The sequence below is a fragment of the Silurus aristotelis genome (genome assembly GCF_946808225.1).
Source record: "Silurus aristotelis genome assembly, chromosome: 6".
In the NCBI taxonomy this organism is placed as follows: domain Eukaryota; kingdom Metazoa; phylum Chordata; class Actinopteri; order Siluriformes; family Siluridae; genus Silurus; species Silurus aristotelis.
This window is the reverse complement of record NC_139579.1, coordinates 12,179,640-12,202,139: the sequence shown is the minus strand read 5'-3', so window position 1 is coordinate 12,202,139 and position 22,500 is coordinate 12,179,640. Positions and strand designations below refer to the sequence as shown.

Sequence of the window (22,500 nt, the reverse complement as noted above, 5' to 3'; positions counted from 1 at the left end):
CGGGTGCTGAAAGTGTGTAAAGCTGTAATTCATGCTAAGGGAGGATTTTTCAATGAAAATAGTCTGTACATTAAAATATTTGTTCGGTAAATCTTCGTACCATTACGTGCCCTAGTTTGTTGCAAAGAAACAAAAGAAACAAGCACGTGTTCCTCAAAAAACATTAAAAGATGAGTTCGTTTCCAAACATTGATTTCTAAACATCGTTTAGTAAGAAGGACTAGAAACCGATAGCTATGATTCCCAACCGGAGAATAATGAAAGATCACTGTGACATTTATGAAGTCGCCCGGTCGAGTTCTTTACAGGAGGCAGGATCGGAGTGACTGGGACACACAGGGGCAGAACATCAGTGTAAAACAATTCTGCACCTAGTCTAAAGTGGAGGATCTGCGGGTGGTCGATTAGCTTCTTTTGATAAATCAGAAAGTGGCTTTACAAGGGCTCGGCGCTGTTGTGGCTGCGTGTTTAAAGGCATTAAGGATGCAAACGCGGGGCTCCTTTGGGCTGCTGCTGCTGCGCCTGCCGTGTGCGTGTGAAGATAAATGCTGCATTGAAGCGCCTAACTCCAGCAGAGCGAGTGAGTGTGTGTGTGTGTGTGTGTGTGTGTGTGTGTGTGTGGGTGGGTGAGCGAGGAAGAAGGAGAGATAGGAAGAGGGGAGGGTGGAGGCAGCTGTTTTCTGTCGAGACTCACAGAACACATTAAGCGTACACCAGGGGTGTGACGATACATCGGAATATGGGAAGAAGAAAAAAAAATGCAATGCCATCACAAGACCTTCTGAAACAGCGGAAATAAACACTAAATCTACAGATTTGCATTTTAGATTACATTTATGGCATAAAAAAAAGAAAATTAACTTCTCATTTATACAAGAACCTTAACCCTAACAATAACCCTTGACCTTTTGGTCAGAAATCCAAACATTTTACACAGAGCCAAGCATAGTTTCAAGCTCTGTGAGCGTTATTTAAAGAGCAAACAGTCGGCTGGTGTGTTATTCATCATCGCACAGTCACCACACCAAAGTCCTATTGAACTGCTCTGGATCGCAGGAACTACGTCTCCAACTCCCAAAGAACTCCTTTATCGAGTTTTACCAGCGGTATGGAAAGTACTGAATGTTTGGGAACTGTCCAGGTGCTGAAAGTGCGTAAAGCTGTTATTCATGCTTAGCGAGGATTTCTCAATGAATATAAAGTCTTCATGCTCGTACATGACCTAGTTCGTTGCGTAGAAACAAACAGAATATGCATATGTTCCTCAAAACCCATTAAAGACTAGGTGTTTCCAAACTTTGGCAAGTGTCTGAATAGTTTTGTCCTTAGAAATGTGGTGCTTTATATTTGTCACGTGTACTTTTCAGCACAGTGTATTTCTTCGCATATCCCAGCGAAACAAGGAGCATGAAGCAGCGCCTCTGGAGAACTGAGGTTTAAAGGCCTTGCTTTGGGGCCCAAAGAGTGTCAGCTTGGCGATCCTGGGCGTTGAACCCCTGACCTTCCGATCAGAAAACCAGAGCCTTCACCACTGAGCTACCACTTAGATATTTTTTTTTATCTGGTCTTATGGCCAGATGTCCACAAACTTTTGGCTAAATAGGGTACTAGGCTGGGTTTTCCGACACGTCTCTCTTTTTGTTAAACCTGTAGACTTTTTTTTTTCACTGAAATAATGGAACCTCAGTACTCACTGTGTTGCCTTGATGGATTTCAGCATTTTGCACAAAATTAACTGTCTGCCTTTGGTCGCTGAACGTCGCAGGCGCCTTTAATTCGCTTACTCTACTCTTAATTCATTCGCTCTTTCTAGTCTTAATCTATTCACGGCCTCGAGGCGAAGCGGCCTTGTTAATTGATTTCTAATTGATCGCCCGGCCTTCACTAATGAGAGATAATTGACATGCGCTACGGCCTGTTCTCTCAAGCTTTCTCGAGGTCACGACTGCTTTCTTGCGCGAGAAAAAAAAAAAAAAAGATAAAAAAAAAAAAAACGTGTTTTGGATTCCGTGTCCCGGAAGCGTTTATATCGCGTACCTCGAAGGGAAAAATATTGAGACTTTTCTTTGTTTGAAAAGGATCTATCGTAGGCCCTCTGAAAAGTGTGCGCCTCTTATTATATTGAGCTTGAAATAGAAAAAAAAAAAGAAAAAAAAAAACTGCAGGAACTTGAAAATCTTCTGCACTCAGGGTTCATTTTTTTATTTCAAAATTCCATACTTTTCCAAACTCAAATATGCAGACTTCCATAAAGATTGTTCCCGAAAGACCATATTTACCATATAAAATTATTTTTAATTCCGACTATAACGTGTGTTACATGGAAACGCATATTTTTCTCTGTTTTGGCCTTTCGTCCACACTAAGACGAGGTGGCTTTTTTGGAAACGCTTTCCAAAGCGGATAAATGATGTGGACTGAAAACGCAGGCTTTTAGTCGTCGCTGTGACGTTTTCAAAGAGCCAGAAAATAAAGCGGAAATGATGTAGTTTTTGTGTCTTTTTGTTCGTACCCAGTACGGGGATGTGAACGTTTTGAGACGTTTCGGTGTTGTTGAGCAATTTTTGGGAAACGATTGAAAACGAAAGTGCCGACACGGAGCATCCGAAGCGTGTCTCCTGACTAGTGTACATGTAGCCTTCGTTTTATAGGAAATATTTGAAAAAATTCTTGATTTGATATATTAGAAAACAGAACAGGGCAACAGTATGAAAACGCAAATATATTTTAATCCTCAGTTTACCCACAGGTTTGGATCTCCTAGTTCAACTAAAGAGAAAAGTTCATCCAAAGTCATGTGATATTTTTGTGATATGTGGTTTTAGGGTGTCCACAAACTTTTGGTTTGAACGTGTAGTAGCTGGCAATCTATAAAAGAGACATTCTACACAATTGTGTACCTTGAAGTTTGGGAACGTACCACATATAGCCAGAAACGTCCCGCTATTTTAGTCCATATATTGCATTTCCATACCAACAAAAAAAAGAAGAAAACCCCTCAAACTTCTGATGGACTCCACCTGGAAAGAAGAGCAACTTTTTTATGGCCTAGTGGTTGACATTTTCAACCACGTCCTCTATTAATAGTAGAGGATATTCGGAGAACGGAAAGAGAAACGTGTATCCAGACCGTCTTCTCGTCAAATTGGGCTAGTCTGCGAAACTTGAGTGATGCCACCAACTGCCTTCTTTTGAAAGATATTCCACTTAATTGGTGTTCTGATGACCGTGTTAGGAAGTCCTACGAGTACACGCCACTCCAGGATGTGCAAAACTCAGCTAGAATCCTGACTATGCTCCAATTTTAGAATCCCTACTGCACATTGGCTTCCATCGGATTTTTATTTATCTGCGTCGGAGCGGAAACAGAAAGTGGACACGTCTGCAAAACGATCAGCTTGGATCGCGTAATGCAATGGTAAAAATGCTATGAAATTCAATACGGTAGAAAAGTTGCAGATCTACCTCTGCCATGTTAATCTATACGGTGCTGAGAAATCGTGTATAAAGAATACCGCATCTACTAATAATTATATATGAAATAAAAAAAGTTCACCGACGTGAACCGGGGAATTTTACTATCTTCAGTAAGAAGTATTGCATTTAAAGGACGGAGGGAATCGTTGACGCTTTTCAGTACACGGACGCTGGATAACGCGGTTCGACAAACATCCTACAATCAGTGAACGTGTGTCCTGATACCTACCGTGCCCCTCAGTTGCAGTTTTTTAGGCTCAGGTGACATTTCCTGAGGGATGAACTTGATCGGGCCCTTAATCTGTCTCCTGGACCGCTTGGTGCCATCGGGGAGCGTCTCCATGGCGATGTCTGCCTCGTCGCTGCTGGCCTGGTCGCACTCGGAGCACTGCCTGAGAACAGGATGGAGGAATGACGTCAGATATCTGAAAACTGGACATGTACCATGTACACGTTTTAGACAACGATCGCATTTGATACGCAGGAGGCGTTTACACTATATGGGCAAAAGTATTAGGACACCTCAATTCTCCAGCCATGTGTGACAGAACGTTCCGATTATTCTGGCTGATATACAAAACTCGGGGAACATGCAAAGAAGCAGGAGAGAGTATTTTTGCTTTCTATACAGGATGGCATCTGCAAGCATGCTGAGAAAAAGTTGTGTCAAATTTGGACTCCCCCCATCCACGGGATTAAATCTGGGTTATAGAACCTCTTATGGCAACCCTATAAGTCTATTTAAAAAAAAATAAATACATAAATAAATAATTTGGCACTTATTAAAAATAGAATCAGATTCATGAGAAATAAAGTTGAAATCGTGAGAAGTAAAGTCAAAATCAAGTTGGTATTGCAAGAAAAAAGACGGGAGTCGTGAGAAATAGTCGGAATTGCAAACAATAAAGTCATAATTGCAGTAACAAAGTAAAAAAAATTAAATAAAAAAAGGCAGAAATGAAGAAATAAAGTCGAAATTGCAAGAAGGAAAAAAAGTCAGTATTGAAAGAAAAAAATTCGGAATTGCAAGAAAAAAAATAGGAAGAAATACAGTCAGAATTGCGAGAAATAATGTCGGAATTGCGAGAAAAAGGAATTGTCAGAATAAAGTTGGAATTGCGAGAAATAAAGTCAAAATTGTGAAGAAAAAATTGTTCGTATCATAAGAAATATGTCGGATTTGAAAAAAGAGTCGCAATTAAGCAAACTTCTAATTATGTGGCAGAAACGAGCTTCCATAGCATCCTACACGAACGTGTTGTATGGGACTTTTATAGAATTTGGTGGATGCTCTTATTCAGGGCTACTTACATTCCTCCAATTTATACGACAGAGCAGTTGAGGGTTAAGGGCCTTGCTTAAGGGCCCAGCAGTGGGAGCTTGAAGGCACTGGAATTTCATCTCGTAAATCTTTCGATTCCATGTTAAATATCTTAATCACTGAACTGCCACTTCCTACAGTGTCTCCAACTTGATGGTAACAGATTGGAGAAGAACCACATATGGCTGGAAAAGTCAGATGTCTGAATACACACTGTCTACCTACACATTTATTCCAGTAGCTTATCCTCGTCATAGAGAACTAATAAAGATGGGTGTTGAGGTCAGTGTGTGTAGGACATTCAAGTTCTTAATAAATCAGTGTATTGCAATTTTTTTTCCACACCAGTAGCTGTTCTTGGTCTTCTTAGGCATGCGGGTGAGAGGTGGATCCAGGCAGCCCAAGTGGTAGTGCAGCTTGCAGGTGTCACACAGGAGCAAGAGATGCTGGTCCTGGTTCTTCTTGCAGATCCCACAGCTGGAAAAGAATAGAACATAATAGGATAGGAAAGGAAAAAAGAAAAGAAAAAAAAAAAAGAAAAAAGAAAGGAAAAAAAATAAATGAATGTGAATATGACGCATCACAGGAGGCGTGTTCAGAGAGTCACATGGAACACATTAACATGGCAGAGGTAGAGCTGTGTCCTTCTGCAGACTGAACAGGAAAAAAAAACATCTGGCTTTTTTTTTTTTTTTTTTACTTCGAAATCATAGAGATGCAAATCGCACATCCCCAAATAGCTGCCTTATATTCTATGAGACTTATTAGCACTATCACCAGGATCTTTTCAGTAACCATGGCAACAAATAAAACAAAAACAAAAGAAACGCAAATTCATTGGGGACGAGACACTTCGAATAACACCTTTGTGAAGTGTAAATGAACTGCCAGGGAAAACTGGAACTATGGGAATCGAAAGTCATGTAAATAAAATTTTATTTTTACTATATTTTATGATTTTGAGATGAAAAAAATAAAAAATAATAATAATAATAATTATTATTATATATATATATATATATATATATATATATATTTACCCAGTAGTCCAATTCTGTCTTCCTATTTTTATCATTAAAACCCACTGGGGAAAAAAAAAAGAGAAAAGGTCTATCTGTTCCTCGAAATAAAAGGTGTAAAAAAAAAAAAAACCCAGATGTGTTGAATCTGACCTGTAGAGCACAGCTGGGAGACTGGACGACTTCCCTGGACTTCCGCCTTCCTTCTTGCTCGGCTTTCTCTCTTTGGGGGGCTTTAAAACGGCTGGCGAATTCAGTTTCTAAAGAAAAAACAAAACAAAACGAAATATTCTTAAAATGTGTCAATCTGGATTTGAAGATTTAAGAAGTTTTGAGTTTAGAGGGAGCGCCGATGGAGATAAGAGGAAGTTTACTATGGACAGAAAGACGCAAAAATACAGAGGACATGATTAATTTTCTTTTTCGCCTCCTCATGGCATCTCCGCTGACTCGTGGGCTGCCTGGGTTAATTAGAAAAATGATCTCATGGGCCATGAAGCCATGGGAGCCCAGACTGCGTTCTCTAATCTGTGCACAGCTCAGTTTAGCGCCCGTCTATCTTTCCCCGTGGCCTCGGAGACGCTCCGCCGCTCGGCGCCCGCAGCCGCTGCTCTCGCGGAAATGTAGCGATTGCACTTCTCCGAAGGTCACCGTGGGCCGACTTGCAAAGATCGCCAGTAAAACTATGCTCAAAGTACCCAGAAGTGGTGGTGCTGGAATTTGAACTCTGAAACTTCAAACGTCCTCATGCAGCTTCCATTAATCTGAAATTCCTTCAAGTTACATTTTTTTACTCGAGCGAACTCGTCTATGGAGTCGGGCTGCTAAAAAAAAAAAAAACCCTACCTTTTCACCGCCTCTTATGAGCGGTTTCTCCCACAGGAGTCAACAATCATTTGGGGCTAATGTTCAGACGGGCGGTGACTGATGGCGGATGACACGAAGAGGCCTATTTGAGCGATGTCGTGACTTGAATCCCTGGACGTTTTTCTAATTACCTGATTTATGCCGTGCTCTTCCTCCAGACCTCTGCTCTGGCGCTCGTGCCCTCGTTTCACTATCGCGCCGTTTTTATTTGACCCGTGCTTCTTTCAATCAAACGGTCTTTAACATGGTTATCGGGGTTTTATAATTTTTTTTTTGTGCAAATGGCTTTAAAAAAAAAAAGACCCAGAGTTCTGGACTCCGGGAGTCCATATATAGTGTACGTGTCTGTTATATTATTATTATATTATTATTCATACAGCTGGTTTTGTGCACGGGGAAAATGACATGCTGGAACAATAAAAGTCTCGTAGCTCAAGTGAAAGCAAAATCTCCACATTTGTACAATATGGCTGTTTAAAAGCAAAATAATAATTCAGATGTCCAAATACTTTCAGCCTCCGCATATATACACACACACACACACACACACACACACACACAGTATGTGTGTGGATGTACGAGTGTGTGTGTAGGTGCCAGTAAAAGTTCCTCAGAAGCGACGCACTGCTTGCAGGTGCCATTGTTTTATCTTGAAGTGAGGTTGGAGAGACGCCTGACCTCCTCGTTTCCCACTCATTAAATGGCCGTCGCCAGTAGTGACGCGCCTCTGCCACTCGGTTGCCATAGCGAGCCAGAGGGAGACGCGGGGGCTTTTAGCGGTCCGAGACAAGTCGATCAGTTAGCGCAATGGAAGAATTTCGCAAAAACCACCGTAGCCGTTACGGCGAGGAGAATTATCCAACGCTAGCAACCCTCCCAGGGGCCTGGCCATCGTGTGCTCCTCCCTCGCTCGCTTTCAGCAGAACTGGAGGCAAGAAAATTTTTAAAAATCCAGCTCTGGTTGATCTTACGCAAAAAGTGAGAGGAAGATCGGATCGTTTTAGTGACTCTTTGAATCTCGTTTGTCGAAATGAACAGATCTTTGGGTTTTTTTGCCATTTACCTCCTTTGATCGTAGTGCCAATCATATATATACACATGTTTTTAAAAGTCAAAGGAACTGCTGAGCTCTGAAACTGGCTTTAATCCTCAGGATGGTGCGGGAAAACTAAAAACTTCAGCAAAATGTACATTGTTGTGGCTAGGTAATGATTGCTAAAGCTGGAGTGGTGTCACACCACCTCGTCCTCCATTACTGTCCTAATGCCATGTCTTATTACTAGTTTTTATCACTGTCCTATAAGTGTTCTATTAGCATTCTATTACTGTCCTACTAGCATTCTATTACTGTCCTAGTACTGTTATTTTACTGTCCTATTGCCATGTCCTATAACCGTCATAATGCCATGTCTTTTACTGTCCAATTAATGTCCTATTGCCATGTCCTATTACTGTCATAATTCCATGTCTTTTACTGTCCAATTAATGTCCTATTACCATGTCCTATAACCATCATAATGCCATGTCTTTTACTGTCCAATTAATGTCCTATTGCCAAGTCCTATTACTGTCCTACTAGCGTTCTATTACTGTCCTAGTACAGTTATTTTACTGTCCTATAGCCGTCATAATGCCATGTCTTTTACTGTCCAATTAATGTCCTATTGCCATGTCCTATTACTGTCATAATTCCATGTCTTTTACTGTCCAATTAATGCCCTATTGCCATGTCCTATTAGTGTCCTATTTCCATGCTTTATCTGTTACATAAGTAGCAACTGGATACCAAAAAAACATGGAGTAATATCAGTTCTATCAGTAATGATCTCTGTTTTCTGATCTCCTCTGTCATACCCAGGATTTTCTACATGATGATGCACTGGACAGCAGGATATCCAAGCCCTGTGAATGGATGGCTGGATTGATGAAGCGCAGTGCAAGTAACAGGGGGCTGGATGTTCAATGAGGAGCTGCTGGGGGAAAAGGTCAGAGTCGACGTGGAGGAGGAAATAAAAGACCGTACCTGGCCGAGAATGCTTCCAAACATGCTCCACATGGACTGGCCTTCGGTCCTCAGCAACCCGTTGACATTCTGCAGGTCCTCCAGAGACTCGCAGAGCTGCGGCACAGTGGGAGATAAGGTGAGGGCCGGTGTCAGAAAGTGACAAGAAGACTAGAAAAGCACTGAGCAAGCTATCAGGGGCAGCAGCAACAAAAAAAAAATAATTAAAGGAAAAATATAAAGTTACAGTATATGGACAAACGTCTTGGGACACTTGACTTTTCCAGCCATATATGTTTCAGCCCAGAAAGCTGGAGGCACAATCGTATTGGATGTCTCTGGACAGCATGAAATAATGCTTGAACTAGGAGGTCCAGCAAGATGATGCTCCTGTGCACAAAGCCAGCTCCATGAAGATCTGCTTTACATGGGATGGAGTGGAAGATCTTGAGTGGCCTGCTATTGAGCACTATAACCCTTTAGGGACGAACGTGAATGCTGACGGCACTCCAGGCCTCCTCACCTCTATCAGTACCTGACTTCTCCGAAATCTAGTGGAGCATCTTCCCAGAAGGGTGGAGTTTATAATAACTGGAAATCAGGACTAAATGTAGAATCAAAAAAGTACATATGGTCGGGTGTCCACAAATTTTTGTCCAAATAATATATACTGAAAAACATCTATAATAAAAAAACACATTATAAATCTTTTATTTTTTTCCCGCATCAATAATAATAATAATAATAATAAAAAAATAAAAAATAAAAAAAGTGTGTAAAAAAATTTTCTAGCAAATTCTCCGGTTGACTGCTAAATTTATTATTTGCATTTCAACTTTGGTCATGTGATGTGTTATAAATAACAAAATAAATAAAATAATAAAAAAATAAAAACATTTGAAAAGATTGTGTCTTCGCACCAATGAGTCAATCAGTCAATCAGTCAAATGAAAATAGCATCTAAATAAATAAATAAAATAAAAACAGTCACCAAAAGAAACAGAACTAAAGCAAACAAAGAAGTCGATGGCATTTTACTTCCCTGGTATATGTTACGCCGTTTACACAGACACACACACACACATCCCCCAGCCGTGGCATTTGAGTGTGTGAAGGCCACTCGGAGCTCCAGACGGCAGATAAGCGTCAGGCATGTGTGTGATAGAGCGGATGATGAGAGCGAGCGGTGGAGAGGTGAAGTTATTATGGGAGTGTGAATCTAAACTACAGAACGCTGCCTCTTATCTGCAAGCCGTGTGTGAAGAGGAGACAAACGCTAACATTTAAAAATCCTTTCACGCCGACCGCAGACGCCTGCCTCAACTTTCAGACGACTGCAGACGCAGACGCCTAACTTTTGAAACTCAAACCGAGGTATGAGGAAGGGCCTTGAAATGCCCTCGATAAAATACCGTGTCAGAAATAGGGTTTGATCATATCCATATGATCAAACCCTATTTCTGACACGGTATTTTATCGAGGGCATTAAACAGACGCCCTTATGCAGAGCACCTTACAACCGAGCAGTTGAAAGCTGAGGGTTTTGCTCAAGGGCCAAGCGGTGGCAGTTCGGTAGTGACCTTCCGAACTAGAGTTACCTTAACCACTGATCGACAACCTCCAAGGCCCTGTGTCCATAAGATCGGGATGTGCTTTTGGAACATCAGGTCCCCACATCTGGTGCCCATTTGCTGTTCTAATAACCTTAACTCTTCTGGAGAGATGTTTCAACAAGATTTGAGGAGATTTTTGGTCATCCATCCACAAAGTCAGGTACTGGGGGTGAGGTTTAGACAATCTCAAATAGCTTTATAGCAATTCAATCAAGATCTTCCACTCAATTCTATGTCCAGCATATCTTCAGAGAGCTGGCTTTGTGAACAGCGGACATTCTGCGTAACATCAGGAAAATAAAACCACGTGCTGTTATTGGGAAATAATCATCGATGTAGCATCCTGACCCAGCAACTGCACGTCCTTAAGTGTTTTACCTTCTATATTACTAGAGGTTTGACAGTATTCATACTTTTTGGACCTTTTAACACAAAAATCGACGTGGAACAGCTCAAAAACAAGATCACAACTGTTATCGCTTATGTTATAGCAGCTACAAATGGCCTCTACATCACCGGGCTGATTCTTTTCCCCTCTTGTCCTTGGGATAATGGAAGATGGAAAACATCTTTCCTATTGCTTTCCATAAGAGTTAAATAAAACATCCAAATGAGCAGTTACTATGGAAACGTCATTGTATTAGAAGAAGCGCGGCGTGATTAAAGTACACTGCCAAACCTGCCTGGTAGGGATATAAATAACGAGCACGGACGACGATCCTCATCATTGTCCTCCGTGTCTGATGCTCTTATCTGGTTCGAGCGTATGATGATGGTCATGCAGCCTTCAGCAGAGATCTGTCACTGTCTCCTTCCAGGGATGTTAAAGCGACTCGAGCCGGGGCAATTAGCGGCATGAGCTCCATTAACAACTTGGAAATACGCATCTTTGCTGGATAGAAAGACTGAAAGCTGCATTGTCCTCCTTTACTTTAAAATTACTTGTGGTGAAGTCCATAGGTAGTCTAATTCCTCACCCTGCCTCCACACCCTCTCCACATTTTGAACACAGAATCCAATGGTAAGGAGATAAAAGGAGATCATGTTGGGTCAAAACCCTGCTTCTAGCACAGAGAACTCCCGTTTTATACACAATAATGCAGAGCTCCATCAAAAAATCAATTCCTGACAAGTAATTGCAAATGGAGGCTTAATGTGGAATGAGATGTTCAAAAAGCACTGATCTTATGGTCAGGTGTCCACAAACGTTTTCCATACATTGTATTCCTTCTATTTTTATTAGGACATCTCTGATGTGAATGGCACAAGAACCTTTTCCAGAAAACCCAAACAGAATAATGTTGGAACCCTGGTGCTTTACATGGGGAGTTGTTGCGTATACAATACAAGATATTATTTTATTTACAGCCATGATACAGGTCTTAAGGGTCTTGCTCAACAGTGGCAGCCAGCTCAAGGGAACAACTGTGGCAACTTGCTCGAGTACCTTATGTGGCAGCCTGCTCGAGTGCCCATTTGTAGCAGCCTGCACGAAGGGGCCAAGAGTGGCAGCCAGCTCAAGGGGGGGGGGGGGGGGGGGGGGTGCGCGAGAGTGGCAGCCAGCTCGAGGGGGGGGGGGGGGGGGAGCGAGAGTGGCAGCCAGCTCGAGGGGGGGCCAGGAGTGGCAGCCAGCTCGAGGGGGCCGAGAGTGGCAGCCAGCTCGAGGGGGCCGAGAGTGGCAGCCAGCTCGAGGGGGCCGAGAGTGGCAGCCAGCTCGAGGGGGCCGAGAGTGGCAGCCAGCTCGAGGGGGCCGAGAGTGGCAGCCTTTTTAATGGCGCAGCAGTGGCAGTTATCTTAGTGGGTGCAGGTTTCTGACCCACTGGAATTATGATACAGTGAATCAGCACAAAAATAAATTGGTATGTAATCAAAAATGTCAGATATATTTTTTTATTCATTTATTACCTTGTTGTACTCTATGTGCAGCTTCTCCTGCTCACTCTCCAGTTTGTCTTTCAGGTTCTTCTGCTCCAAGATGTTGTCCTGGATCTGGATCATCCTCATGTTCCGCTCTGAATACCAATGGACACACAGGGATCAATACACTGATGGTTATCTACTTTAAAAAAAAAAAAGAAAGAAAAGCAAGAAAAAAAACGAACAAAGAGATTGAGACGGGAAGAAAAAAAAAAGGAGGAAAAACAGAGCGCTGATAGAAGAGAGGCCTCCCGCTGAAGCCTAATCGAGTGTGAGCCCAAGGTTACACCACACATCTGCTCGTAGCATGGCTTGTTTAGAGGGCGAGTGCCTCTCCGTGAGACGGCATACCGGGTGGAACGCGCATCCGGCGCTCGCTCTCGCATCCTGCCTGCTGTTTATCGCTGAGGGATGAGCGCTGAAGGTGTTATGACTGTTACGCGGTAGTATGCAGCAGATGTGTTTCCGTACTTTTAAATGAGCAAAGCGACTAGAAAGGTGTTGCATTTCTGCACAACAAAACACCATTGCGTCGAACCGACGTCGGCACGCTAACGAGACCCTAATGTACCGTGTTTACTTATAAGCCATTTGGCAGACGCCCTCAATGATCTTATTTAGACAAATGAGCAGTTTCAGGCATAATGGGGCTTGCTCAAGGGCAGCTTGGTGGTGCTGGGATTTGAACTTAAGACCTTCCATAGGTTAGCAATGCTTTTTGAAATGTTAATCTTTTTACCTTTGGTGTCACTCTATAATGTTTCATTCTGGAATGCATGTCCAGTAAAGAAATCAAGCATAATATTATGTATACAGTCAACCCCTGGTTATTCGCAGTTCAGAACTCACGGTTTGAAAAAACTTGCGGGTAGTCGTTTGGAACTTCAGCAAGTTGCGGATTATCTAAAATAGTTATTTTGTCAAATACTGTACACTATTGCGTTTATAAAGTGACAATGTCGAAATGAATTCACTAAGGTACCATAGGGGCCGCGGGGGTGCTTCCAAAATTCGCGGATTTTTGAAAGTCCAGGAGGTGTGCTTAGAACGTAAGTTCTAAGAACGTAAGCTAGTTCCAGGGGACCACTGTATATTAGAGGTGTAACGGGACATGTATTCATACACAACCGTTTGGTACAGGTACCCAATGAAATTCTTGTTTTTAACGTAGCGGAACATAAATAAAAACCCGAGTCCACTCACGAACATTGTAAGTGGCGGACCGCAAGTTGTTTTAGTTTCCGTCTAGCACTTTGAGTCACTACTTGATTCGTACCGCGAACTAAGATTTTGTTCTCCGTATGCGCGAAAGCACCGTCATCACTTCCCGTCATCGCCAACATTTTTACAACAGTCTTGCCATATGGATTCTTTTGCGTTTCATGTACAGCTTCAAGCCCAACTTCTGCATATCGAGTGATCGAATAAAGGATGAATTTATTAATGAACAAATATCTATCTTGTGTTTCCTAAACGCGGACATTCGTTAAAGTCATATTAAAAAAATATGACATATAATATATAAAGACATTTAAAAAGCGCATTCATTTGATTGATTCTATTTTTAAAAATTACACTATTTAGACCAAGCATTTTATTTCAATTTGTTTATAAATAAAAAAAAACTGTTGACGTTCACATATGTTGATAATAAACAACGTTAGCTATTAGCAATTTTTTGTGTTTCGCATAATTACGTTTCAGTACCACAACCGTACTGAACTTTGTGTACTGTTACACCTCTAATGTACACAATTTTATCTACATTTAATCCCCGTTTGCTATAAAAACCTCAAAACCGCAAAAAAATGTGGGGATTTGTGCTCAATGGATTGAGGGGAAAATCCCATGCTATTAAAGATCCGAAGGCATCCTATACTGGTAGTACCATACTGTACTATGGTGTGGCCATGTGGCTTACATATTACTTAACACATAATTACCAATAACACTGGTCTACAAAAATCTGGGAAAATTAACATCTTAAATGTTTTGATTGGATAATTTAGAAAACAGGCAATAAAAGTGCTAATATGCAAAACCTTGACCATGATGCCTCGGACTTCTCGACAAAGTGCGGTAGAACAATGAAAATCACGTGGAGCCTAAAGATTATTACCTGACTGCGATTTCTTGGTCTTTTATCAGAACCTTGTAGTTTAGTCTAATGTGACGGCTTGCATTCTGTAATTTTATATTCATGTTATAGCTTTAAAACTGAATAATTTTGAGGTTGTATCTTCATAATCTAGGAAGCTACACAGCAATGGGACCAATGAAAAATCATTTTCAAATAATTGGTATCAATAAAGAGATGATTGGTGTGGCACGATTCTCATTCTTATATATACTTTATTATCCTTTATTATTGACCCTATTCTGGAAAAATATTTAGCTACTTTCATTTCCGAAGCGTTCTACTTGCACACCAGTGTAATTGGAACGCACCAAGGTAGTAGTTGACAAAATCGGCGGTGAGCGCGGGCTGCTTGTGTTTCCGGCGCCCGTCCAGGCTCGCGCTGGCGTCCGCCGTATCAGTGGCGAAGACGTCCGTACTGATGCCCATGAGCTCGGCTTTCCGCAGGAGCTTCCGCACGGCCGAGGCGCTGGAGGTGAGCGGCCGCGGCAGCTTCTCGCGCGGTACCCACGCTTGAGGACGCGCGTTCCGGGACACTTCAGCTTTCGCCCGGTACTGCTGCAGCCGCGCGCTGATCCTCGCCTGGAGTCGAGGACGGGAAAAGATAGAGAGAAGGTTGTTGTACTTTAGAAAGGAAATGGCAACAGAAGCAATAGTAGATGAGCAGCGCAGGAGACCTGAGCTTCAGGAGTGAGCTGCCTCTCTCGCTCGTGCAGGGACACTTTGCAGTAGGACTGGAGCGCCAGGTAGTTCTTCCTCTTCCACTTCCTGTCGAAGCGGTCGGCGTGCTGCTTGCAGTAGGCAAAGAACGGGTCGGCGATGTCCTGGAGGACGAGAGAGCGGACGTTTTTGTACCATTCGTTAGAAAAGAGTCGGAATTCTGTTTATTGATAATTTGATACAGGAATTAAAAAGCCTTTAGGGACTATGTTGTGTTGTCAAAAGTATTGGAACACGACTTTTCCAGGCATATGTGATTCTTCAAAAATTTTTGTGCACAATCCCAGATCCATAAAGATATGCTTTACATGGTTTGGAAGATGTTGAAGATCTTGTAAGGCCCTATCGAACACCTTTGGAATGAATTGGAACGCGGCCTGAACCCCTGGCCCTTGTGGCGGACTCTCCAGAAACCACACTTTAAAATCTGGTGCAACATCCTTCCTGTAGAGTTGAGATGAATTTAAAAGCAAATGAGTACTAAATGTGGAATGGGATGTTCAAAAGGCACGTACGTGGAGTTGATAGATCTCTAAAGCAGACCACTTAAGACCTTCCACTCCAACCCAAAATTATTCAAGACCAACAACAGCGAGTTTAAGACTTAAGGCCTGAAATTTTGATTTTATTTGTAGCCTTTGGTTTTTTTTTTCTTCTTCAACTTTTTAAAACTGGAAACCCTGTGGAAAAGACGGGTGTCCCAATACTTCCTTTTGAGTGGTCTGAAAGTCGTCATCAGCTTTTTTTTCCCTTCCCTTTTCCTTTCCATCACACAAAAAACTATATCCTCCTTTCGGAATGCACTGTGTGGTAGGTTTTAAATGTATGGCATTTAAATCGAAGTTGTTTAAGTTGTCCAATTGCTCTTGTATAAACGGCTTTTTTTGGTTCCGGAGACAGAAACAAAACATTTTTTAGGTATGTTTTAATTCCTATGAATAATAAAACTGAAAAGAAAAAAAGAAAATCAATTCATAATAAAAAGAAAACATTTTTTATGATGACTGATGATATCAGTCCTCGTAAGTTCACTCGGTTTTCGGATGCTATACATCCTTATCAAAAATGAATACGTTGTTCTGTGGGAAAGCTCGGCTTCTAATCGTGTCTTCAGACTGTTGTGAAGGGCACGGAGAAGCCTGTAACGCTGGTGTATACGCCGCCAAGCCTCCAAACACCCCCCGCACAATCTCAAACAACTTGATCTATTACGTGTCGTATCCTATTCTCCGATATTGTCCCGACGCAACTAGCGCTCTAGATTCCATTTCACACCCCTCCCTCCCGCTTTCCCTCCCTCCCTCCCGATTCTGCCACGCCTGATAATTCTAATGTATAGTTCCATTACGGGCGGGGGTGAGATAGGAATATCTCGAGCGTCCTAGCCGTCGCGGTTACGGCGTCCTGAGGTCTAGACCGGCGTCTGGGCCCGTGCAGATAACTGGTGACGAATACTCAATGACAATGGGACTGTAAATTTTTTCGCTTTAAAGCAGAACAGAGGGGTGAAGTTTTGAGATGCGCAAAGCGAGGAACTTGAGGAGAACCGTAGTATAGGTTGATTCATGTCTTGGCGGTGGACGGTGGATGCTGGTGGGGGGGAGGAATGAAAAATAAATAAATAAACCTCCCTCGAGGTTGCGGGAAGAAGCAGCCATTTTGAGGAATCGTTTAAGCTTAAGGCATCTCGCCGGATGCTATCAGCAAGCTTACTTTTTGATACGGCGGCGCTTTTGCACGGCCGACTGGATTAAGTGGATTGTGGCGAGTAGGCACTTTGCCCGAGTGTTTATCAGCATCACGGCGTCACCTTTAACACAGAGCCTCTCAGATACGGGCTGCAAATTTCAGCCATGAGCTTGATGAAATGTCACTATACTCTTTTCTTTTTTCTTTAAACCTACACTATATGGACCACAAAAGTATCAGGACACCTGATCACCAGCAATATGTGGTTCTTCACTAAACTGTTGGCACAAACCTGAAGGCGCACGATTCAGTACGACGTCTTTGGATGCGCCAGCACGGAATTTTCCATTCACTTCAACTAGGAGACCCAAACTTGTTCCAGCATCGCAATTCCCCTGAAAGCCGGCTCCATGAAGATATGCTTTACATGGGTTGGATTGGAAGATCATGAGATGCCGATTTCGATTCAACACAATGTGATGGGGGGGGGGGGAATTCAAAATGGTACTCACTTTTATTTCTTTGCTTACGACGGACTGCAAATCATCAAGTGCCTTCAGACTTCTAATGGATCTGACTCCAGGAAGATGCAGCTCTACCTCTGCCATGTTAATCTATAGTCTATGCAACTCTCAGGACACATAGACGTGTTCTGCTAGCTTGCCTTTTTATTCTAAAACGAATGAATATTGATTAATTGATTGATCGATAGCCGTTCACTCTGGTTCCAGCGGGTCCTCTTTACTTCAAAAAACCCTTACAAATTGGATGTAACTCACATTTCAGATTAAAAAAGCTGCGCTGTGGTCTGACATTATTGTGTTTGTAAACGATTCAATGTAGCGTCTGGTACTGTTGCAGTATAAACGTGTAGCTCGGTAACACTGGAAGAAAACGGCTGCTCTGAGCAATATCACACTCTTTGCGGATGAGAGTTGCCATAACTCCTTTCTTTCCTTTTTTTTTTTTTTTCTTCTCTCTCCTGGATGGCAGCAGGGCACGAACTCTGCGGGCTTCAGAATGATGAAAGACTCCGAACAGCTTAGGGCTGTTTTATTAGCCTTCACACACACACACACACACACACACACACACACACACACACACACACACACACACACACACACACACACACACACACACCCAGCAAACATAGCTACCACGACAGGGTTTTACGAAAGGAGGATTTAGGGTTATAGATGATGGAATTGAAAAGGGTGAAGGGAAAAAAATAAAAAGCTGATGAATGCCATCAGAAGGGTTTCGAAGAGACGTTTGGAGAAGTTTTTCGGGGTTGATTTATGTATGTAAATTACCCAACGAGCACATCGTAGCATTAATCACTGACTATGACTAAATATCTCTGAATATGACTACGGCTTTTAGACAACTCGAATTAAACCTGTGTCGAGGTCGAAAGTATTCAGACCACTTTCCACCCATATCTCAACAGTTACCACAGGATTCGAGGCACACTTCTGTATACGATGTCTTTAGGTGGCATGACATTTCCCCTTGAACTGAAAATGAGGCCCAAACATGTTCCAGCATGGCAATGCCCCCTGTGAACATCTTCATGGAGATATGGTCTATATCATTTTGGAGTGAAAGAGCTCCTTCGATAGCGCTCTTTAACCCTATTGAACCCCTTTGGGATTATTAAAATGCTGTCTACAACCACCCCCAAACCCCCTCACCTACATCACAGTATTATTGCCCATGTATCTAAATAAGCACTCTAAAATTTAGTGGAACATCTTCCACCTGAAGAGGACTATTATGGGGAATGGGATGCTCAAAAAGCACATTTGAACCTTATGATCACGTGTCCAGAAACTTGGCTCGTTAGTCAAATTATTTAAAAATGTAAAAAGTTAGAACATTGTGTAGAATGTAAATAAAAACAGAATGCAATCATTTGCAAATCTCAAAAACCCATATTCTATTCACAGTAAAACAAAAAATGTTTGAACTGAGAATATATACCATTTTAAGGTAAAAAGGTGGGACTATTGTGTAGCATCAAGTCTTCTGTCTATATACATCTGGGAACTGAGGCCAGTTCCTTAAGTTTCAGGAGAGGAATGCTGTCCCATATGTGTCTGATTCTAGCAGCTCAACAGTTCTGGGTGTTCTTTGTTGTGTTTTTAATTTCATGTTTACTAAAGGTTTTCAAATAACGAAAATGGCTAGACTGCAGCCAGGGGGGTGCGGACGTAAGATCATGATGTTTCCGGTGAGAAACTCACGTGTAAGGAGAGCTCGGTGACAGAATGCGCATGTGGTCAGAATAGCACCAGTTGCACAGCTCCCTATGTACACAGGACAACGTCTTTTGGCCTGAAGGTCGATGCCCCCTGTGAGTGCAGCCTTGTGCTGCCAACCATGTGTGTGTTATAAAATGTTTTACTATCACTTCGTATGCATTTAAGATTTGCTCACCTCTTCTGCAGCAGCCTCGGAGAGAAGCCCTTCCCGCTGGGCACACGTCACGTGAAAGTAAGATCGGCACATGCCTGCATCGCAGCTGATACACACACCGGTGCGGGCGAAGCGGGCGTCCTCGCAGAGACTGCACTCCTAAAGCGCAGCCAACAGATATCAGGTGAAAATTCACTGTTACTGTTGGTTCCTTTAAAACTTCCCACGCCACATGACCAGCAACTTGTCAGACAGCTCGTCCCCGGGAGCGAGGCCATGAAAAGTGTCGGCACCCATTATAAAAACCTTCCGCGTGCATTTTTATTACATAAACCCATTACGGATAAGCCGGACACGCCGGACTCGAAGTGGCGGCCCAGGCTTTGTCAGCACGTGACGCGAAGGAAGGTCACGGTTTCCAGCGAGCTCGAGAAGTGTCAATTGCGCTGGCTGAGAATTAAAATAATAATAGGGCTTTTTTTTTTCAGAGAGCAATTCGCTTTCAAATGTAAAGAACAAGCCGCTAAAAGGACGACTTCAAAGTGCTTTTAAAAGTAATTTGCTTTTGCGCTTATAAACGCCGTCGACTGACTTGCGTGACCCCGAAACTTGCTTTCAGGTAAAGTAAATGTCAGAATGCCTCAAATTATTTGGGTAAATGCTCAGACGCATGTAATGGCACAGTTATGGAACCTTTTATATGCAGACGGCTTGTGCAGGTCTGATTTTCCTAAACTCTGGATCCCAATCTGGATCACTCGTCTCGGCCTGCGTTAACAAGTAACTTGAATAATTCGAAGACAAAAATGGAAAAATTATTTGCCTCAATGCGCCGTCTAGTCCATTTAACTACGCACCACCCGTAAACTTCCGACTTTACGAGGCATTTTCAATGTGTAAAGCTTTCTGCCACTACAGAGGGGGTGACGCAACTACGACTTTTTTCCTCGCAAATGCGATGCTGCCCAATTGGCTAATTGCGAGAAACCAAGTTGCAATTGCATCACCCCCTCTGTAGTAAGTCAACCCCTCCCCTCTTTTGTGAATAAAAAAACGGAGTCGAATACAGGTGCTGAAAAGTCAAAACTATGCTATGAATGCAGATAATCCATTGGAAGAAAAACCCGAAGACGAGCGCTCCTGGTCCGGCTTAAAGAAAAGCTAGGTTAAGAAAAACACTAATCATCTCATCTTCTCTAGAAGTTGCTAACTTTACTATGATAACACAAAAATCGAAAGGTCCCCATGTGGCGCATACTGACCTTGGCGCCGTATTTGGTGTAGTTCATTTCCGTCAGCGTTACGGGTCGAAGCTTGTCGATGTCTCCGAATGCCACGCCTGGAACGTAGAGTGCGCATACAACGTGCACCCACCTTTAAAAAATTTTTATAAAAATCAGACATGAAGTACAGAGTTCTAAACAGGAAGAACATTCGCACACTCGTTTATCAACAGCATCGGCCAACCCATTTATACAGTAAGTATAGAATAAGGGACTTCTTGTAAGATTCCGCATTTAGTCCCAATTTGGTATTATAATCCTATGAAACTGATCTTCTGGGAAGATGTTCCTCCAGATTTTGGAGATTTATGTTTAAAAGGTAGGTGAGAAGGCGCCCCAATTCATCCCAAAGACGTTCGAAAGGAATACAGAGGAACAATCATGCTGGAACAGGTTTGGGTCTCCAAGTTCCGAGGGAAGATCTTATTCCATCGCATCCAAAGACGTCCTATACCAGGGTCCCCAAACTATGGCCCCTACACCCCCACAACTGAAACGTCCCTCTGAACAATGCCAGTATATTAATATAAATACGTATATCAAAATTGTCATTTTAAGTATGTTTTACTCATATAATATCTGTATTTGATAATAAATGGGGGCTTCAAACTATAATTTCCTTTCCTTATTAATCGAGGTACCGATGATTTCTGAAACGATCTGCAAAAATCCATACCGGTAGTTTTTCCGGCTTCCGGTTTGCTTTCACAACGAGAGCGGCCTCTAGAGGCGAAACGTGCTATTTGGTTTAACACGAGACTATATTACACTTATTATTTATTCATTATATTTATTATTTATTATGTTCCTTTAGCACATGATATATACACACACACACACACTGTATATATGAGCCTTTAATAAGTTTTGCGATTCACCATTTTCTCATCAATTTGCCGGACCGAATCGGCTCAAACATGACGTTTTTCTCAGGCCGGCAAAAAGAAAATTTTCGATGCAGCAACGAAGGCCAATATAGAGATATCCATCTGCAGCGAGCATGCGCTCCACACTTTAATTTGCTGTGTTTTCCATGCTCTAGTGAAGTAGCAAATTCAGGTTCAGGTGAGCTGAGGGAGCGTTATCAGTGATAACACACAGCTCGAGTCCTCCTCAGTCGACAATCTCGCTCCAACACCCCCCCCCCACCTCATTCACTCACTCATTCTCTCTCTCTCTCTCTCAGTACTCTACTAGGCATTACTCCCGCAATAAACAACAAACCGCAATTTATCGACATGCGGAATATATTCGTAGACTTATCCGTTCAAAATGCCGTTTACACACGCTGCTTTGAACATTTACATTTATGGCAGCGCGACATACATTTGTCTCCTTTATACAACTGAGCAGCAGAGTGGTTAAGGGCCTTGCTCTGGGGCCCAGGAGTGGGAGCTTTGTGAGGCTGGGATTTGAACTCATGACCTTCAAATCCTACAACTTAACCATTGAGAGTTCAAGAGTCCCCTAGTGGCAGCTGGGTGGGATTTGATCTTATGACCTTCCTGATCCAAAGTCTGATGCCATAACCACCTCCCTAAAACTAATTTCATTTCATCATTGATGTTTACGAGATTGGCAGACACCCTTACCCACTAGCAGCTAAGAGTTAAGGGCCTTGCAATGTAAGGGCCCTGCAGTGGCAACTTGGTACTGGGATTTGAACTCATGACCTTTCAATCCCAAGCTTTTTTAGTTTCAGCATTTACATTTACAGCATTTGGCAGATATCCTTATCCACTTACAACTTAACAGTTAAGGGACTTGCTCGAGGGCCCCGCAGTGGCAGCTTGCTGGTCCAATGCCTTAACCCCTGAGCTAACCCATGCTATCCCACTTCTAAGGTTTTGCTTTGACCTCCACTATAGTGTCAAAAGTATTTGGTGCAGTTTCTTCCCAAACCAAACTCTCCCTACAAACTTGGAGGCACCAAATTGTATTTGGATGAGCTTCACTTCAACTAGGAAACTGAAACCTGCTCCAGCATGATGATGCCCCTGTACACAAAATCTAGTGGAACTTTTACAAGTCATT

The 22,500-nt window shown here is 42.5% G+C and overlaps 1 protein-coding gene across 2 annotated transcripts in view; it reads right to left on the bottom strand.

Moving 5' to 3' along the window:
• The window catches only part of phf14 (PHD finger protein 14), a 78,090-nt gene that overhangs the window by 40,094 nt on the left and 15,496 nt on the right, over positions 1-22,500 (bottom strand). For both annotated transcript variants that reach the window (XM_083543264.1, XM_083543265.1), the window contains exons 6-14: positions 20,446-20,557; positions 19,205-19,342; positions 15,031-15,177; positions 14,665-14,935; positions 12,205-12,311; positions 8,708-8,803; positions 5,971-6,077; positions 5,144-5,275; positions 3,707-3,869 (exon numbers count right to left, since the gene is read on the bottom strand). In XM_083543264.1, coding sequence (XP_083399390.1) covers positions 3,707-3,869; positions 5,144-5,275; positions 5,971-6,077; positions 8,708-8,803; positions 12,205-12,311; positions 14,665-14,935; positions 15,031-15,177; positions 19,205-19,342; positions 20,446-20,557 — 1,273 coding nt within the window. The remainder of the gene's footprint in view (positions 1-3,706; positions 3,870-5,143; positions 5,276-5,970; positions 6,078-8,707; positions 8,804-12,204; positions 12,312-14,664; positions 14,936-15,030; positions 15,178-19,204; positions 19,343-20,445; positions 20,558-22,500) is intronic.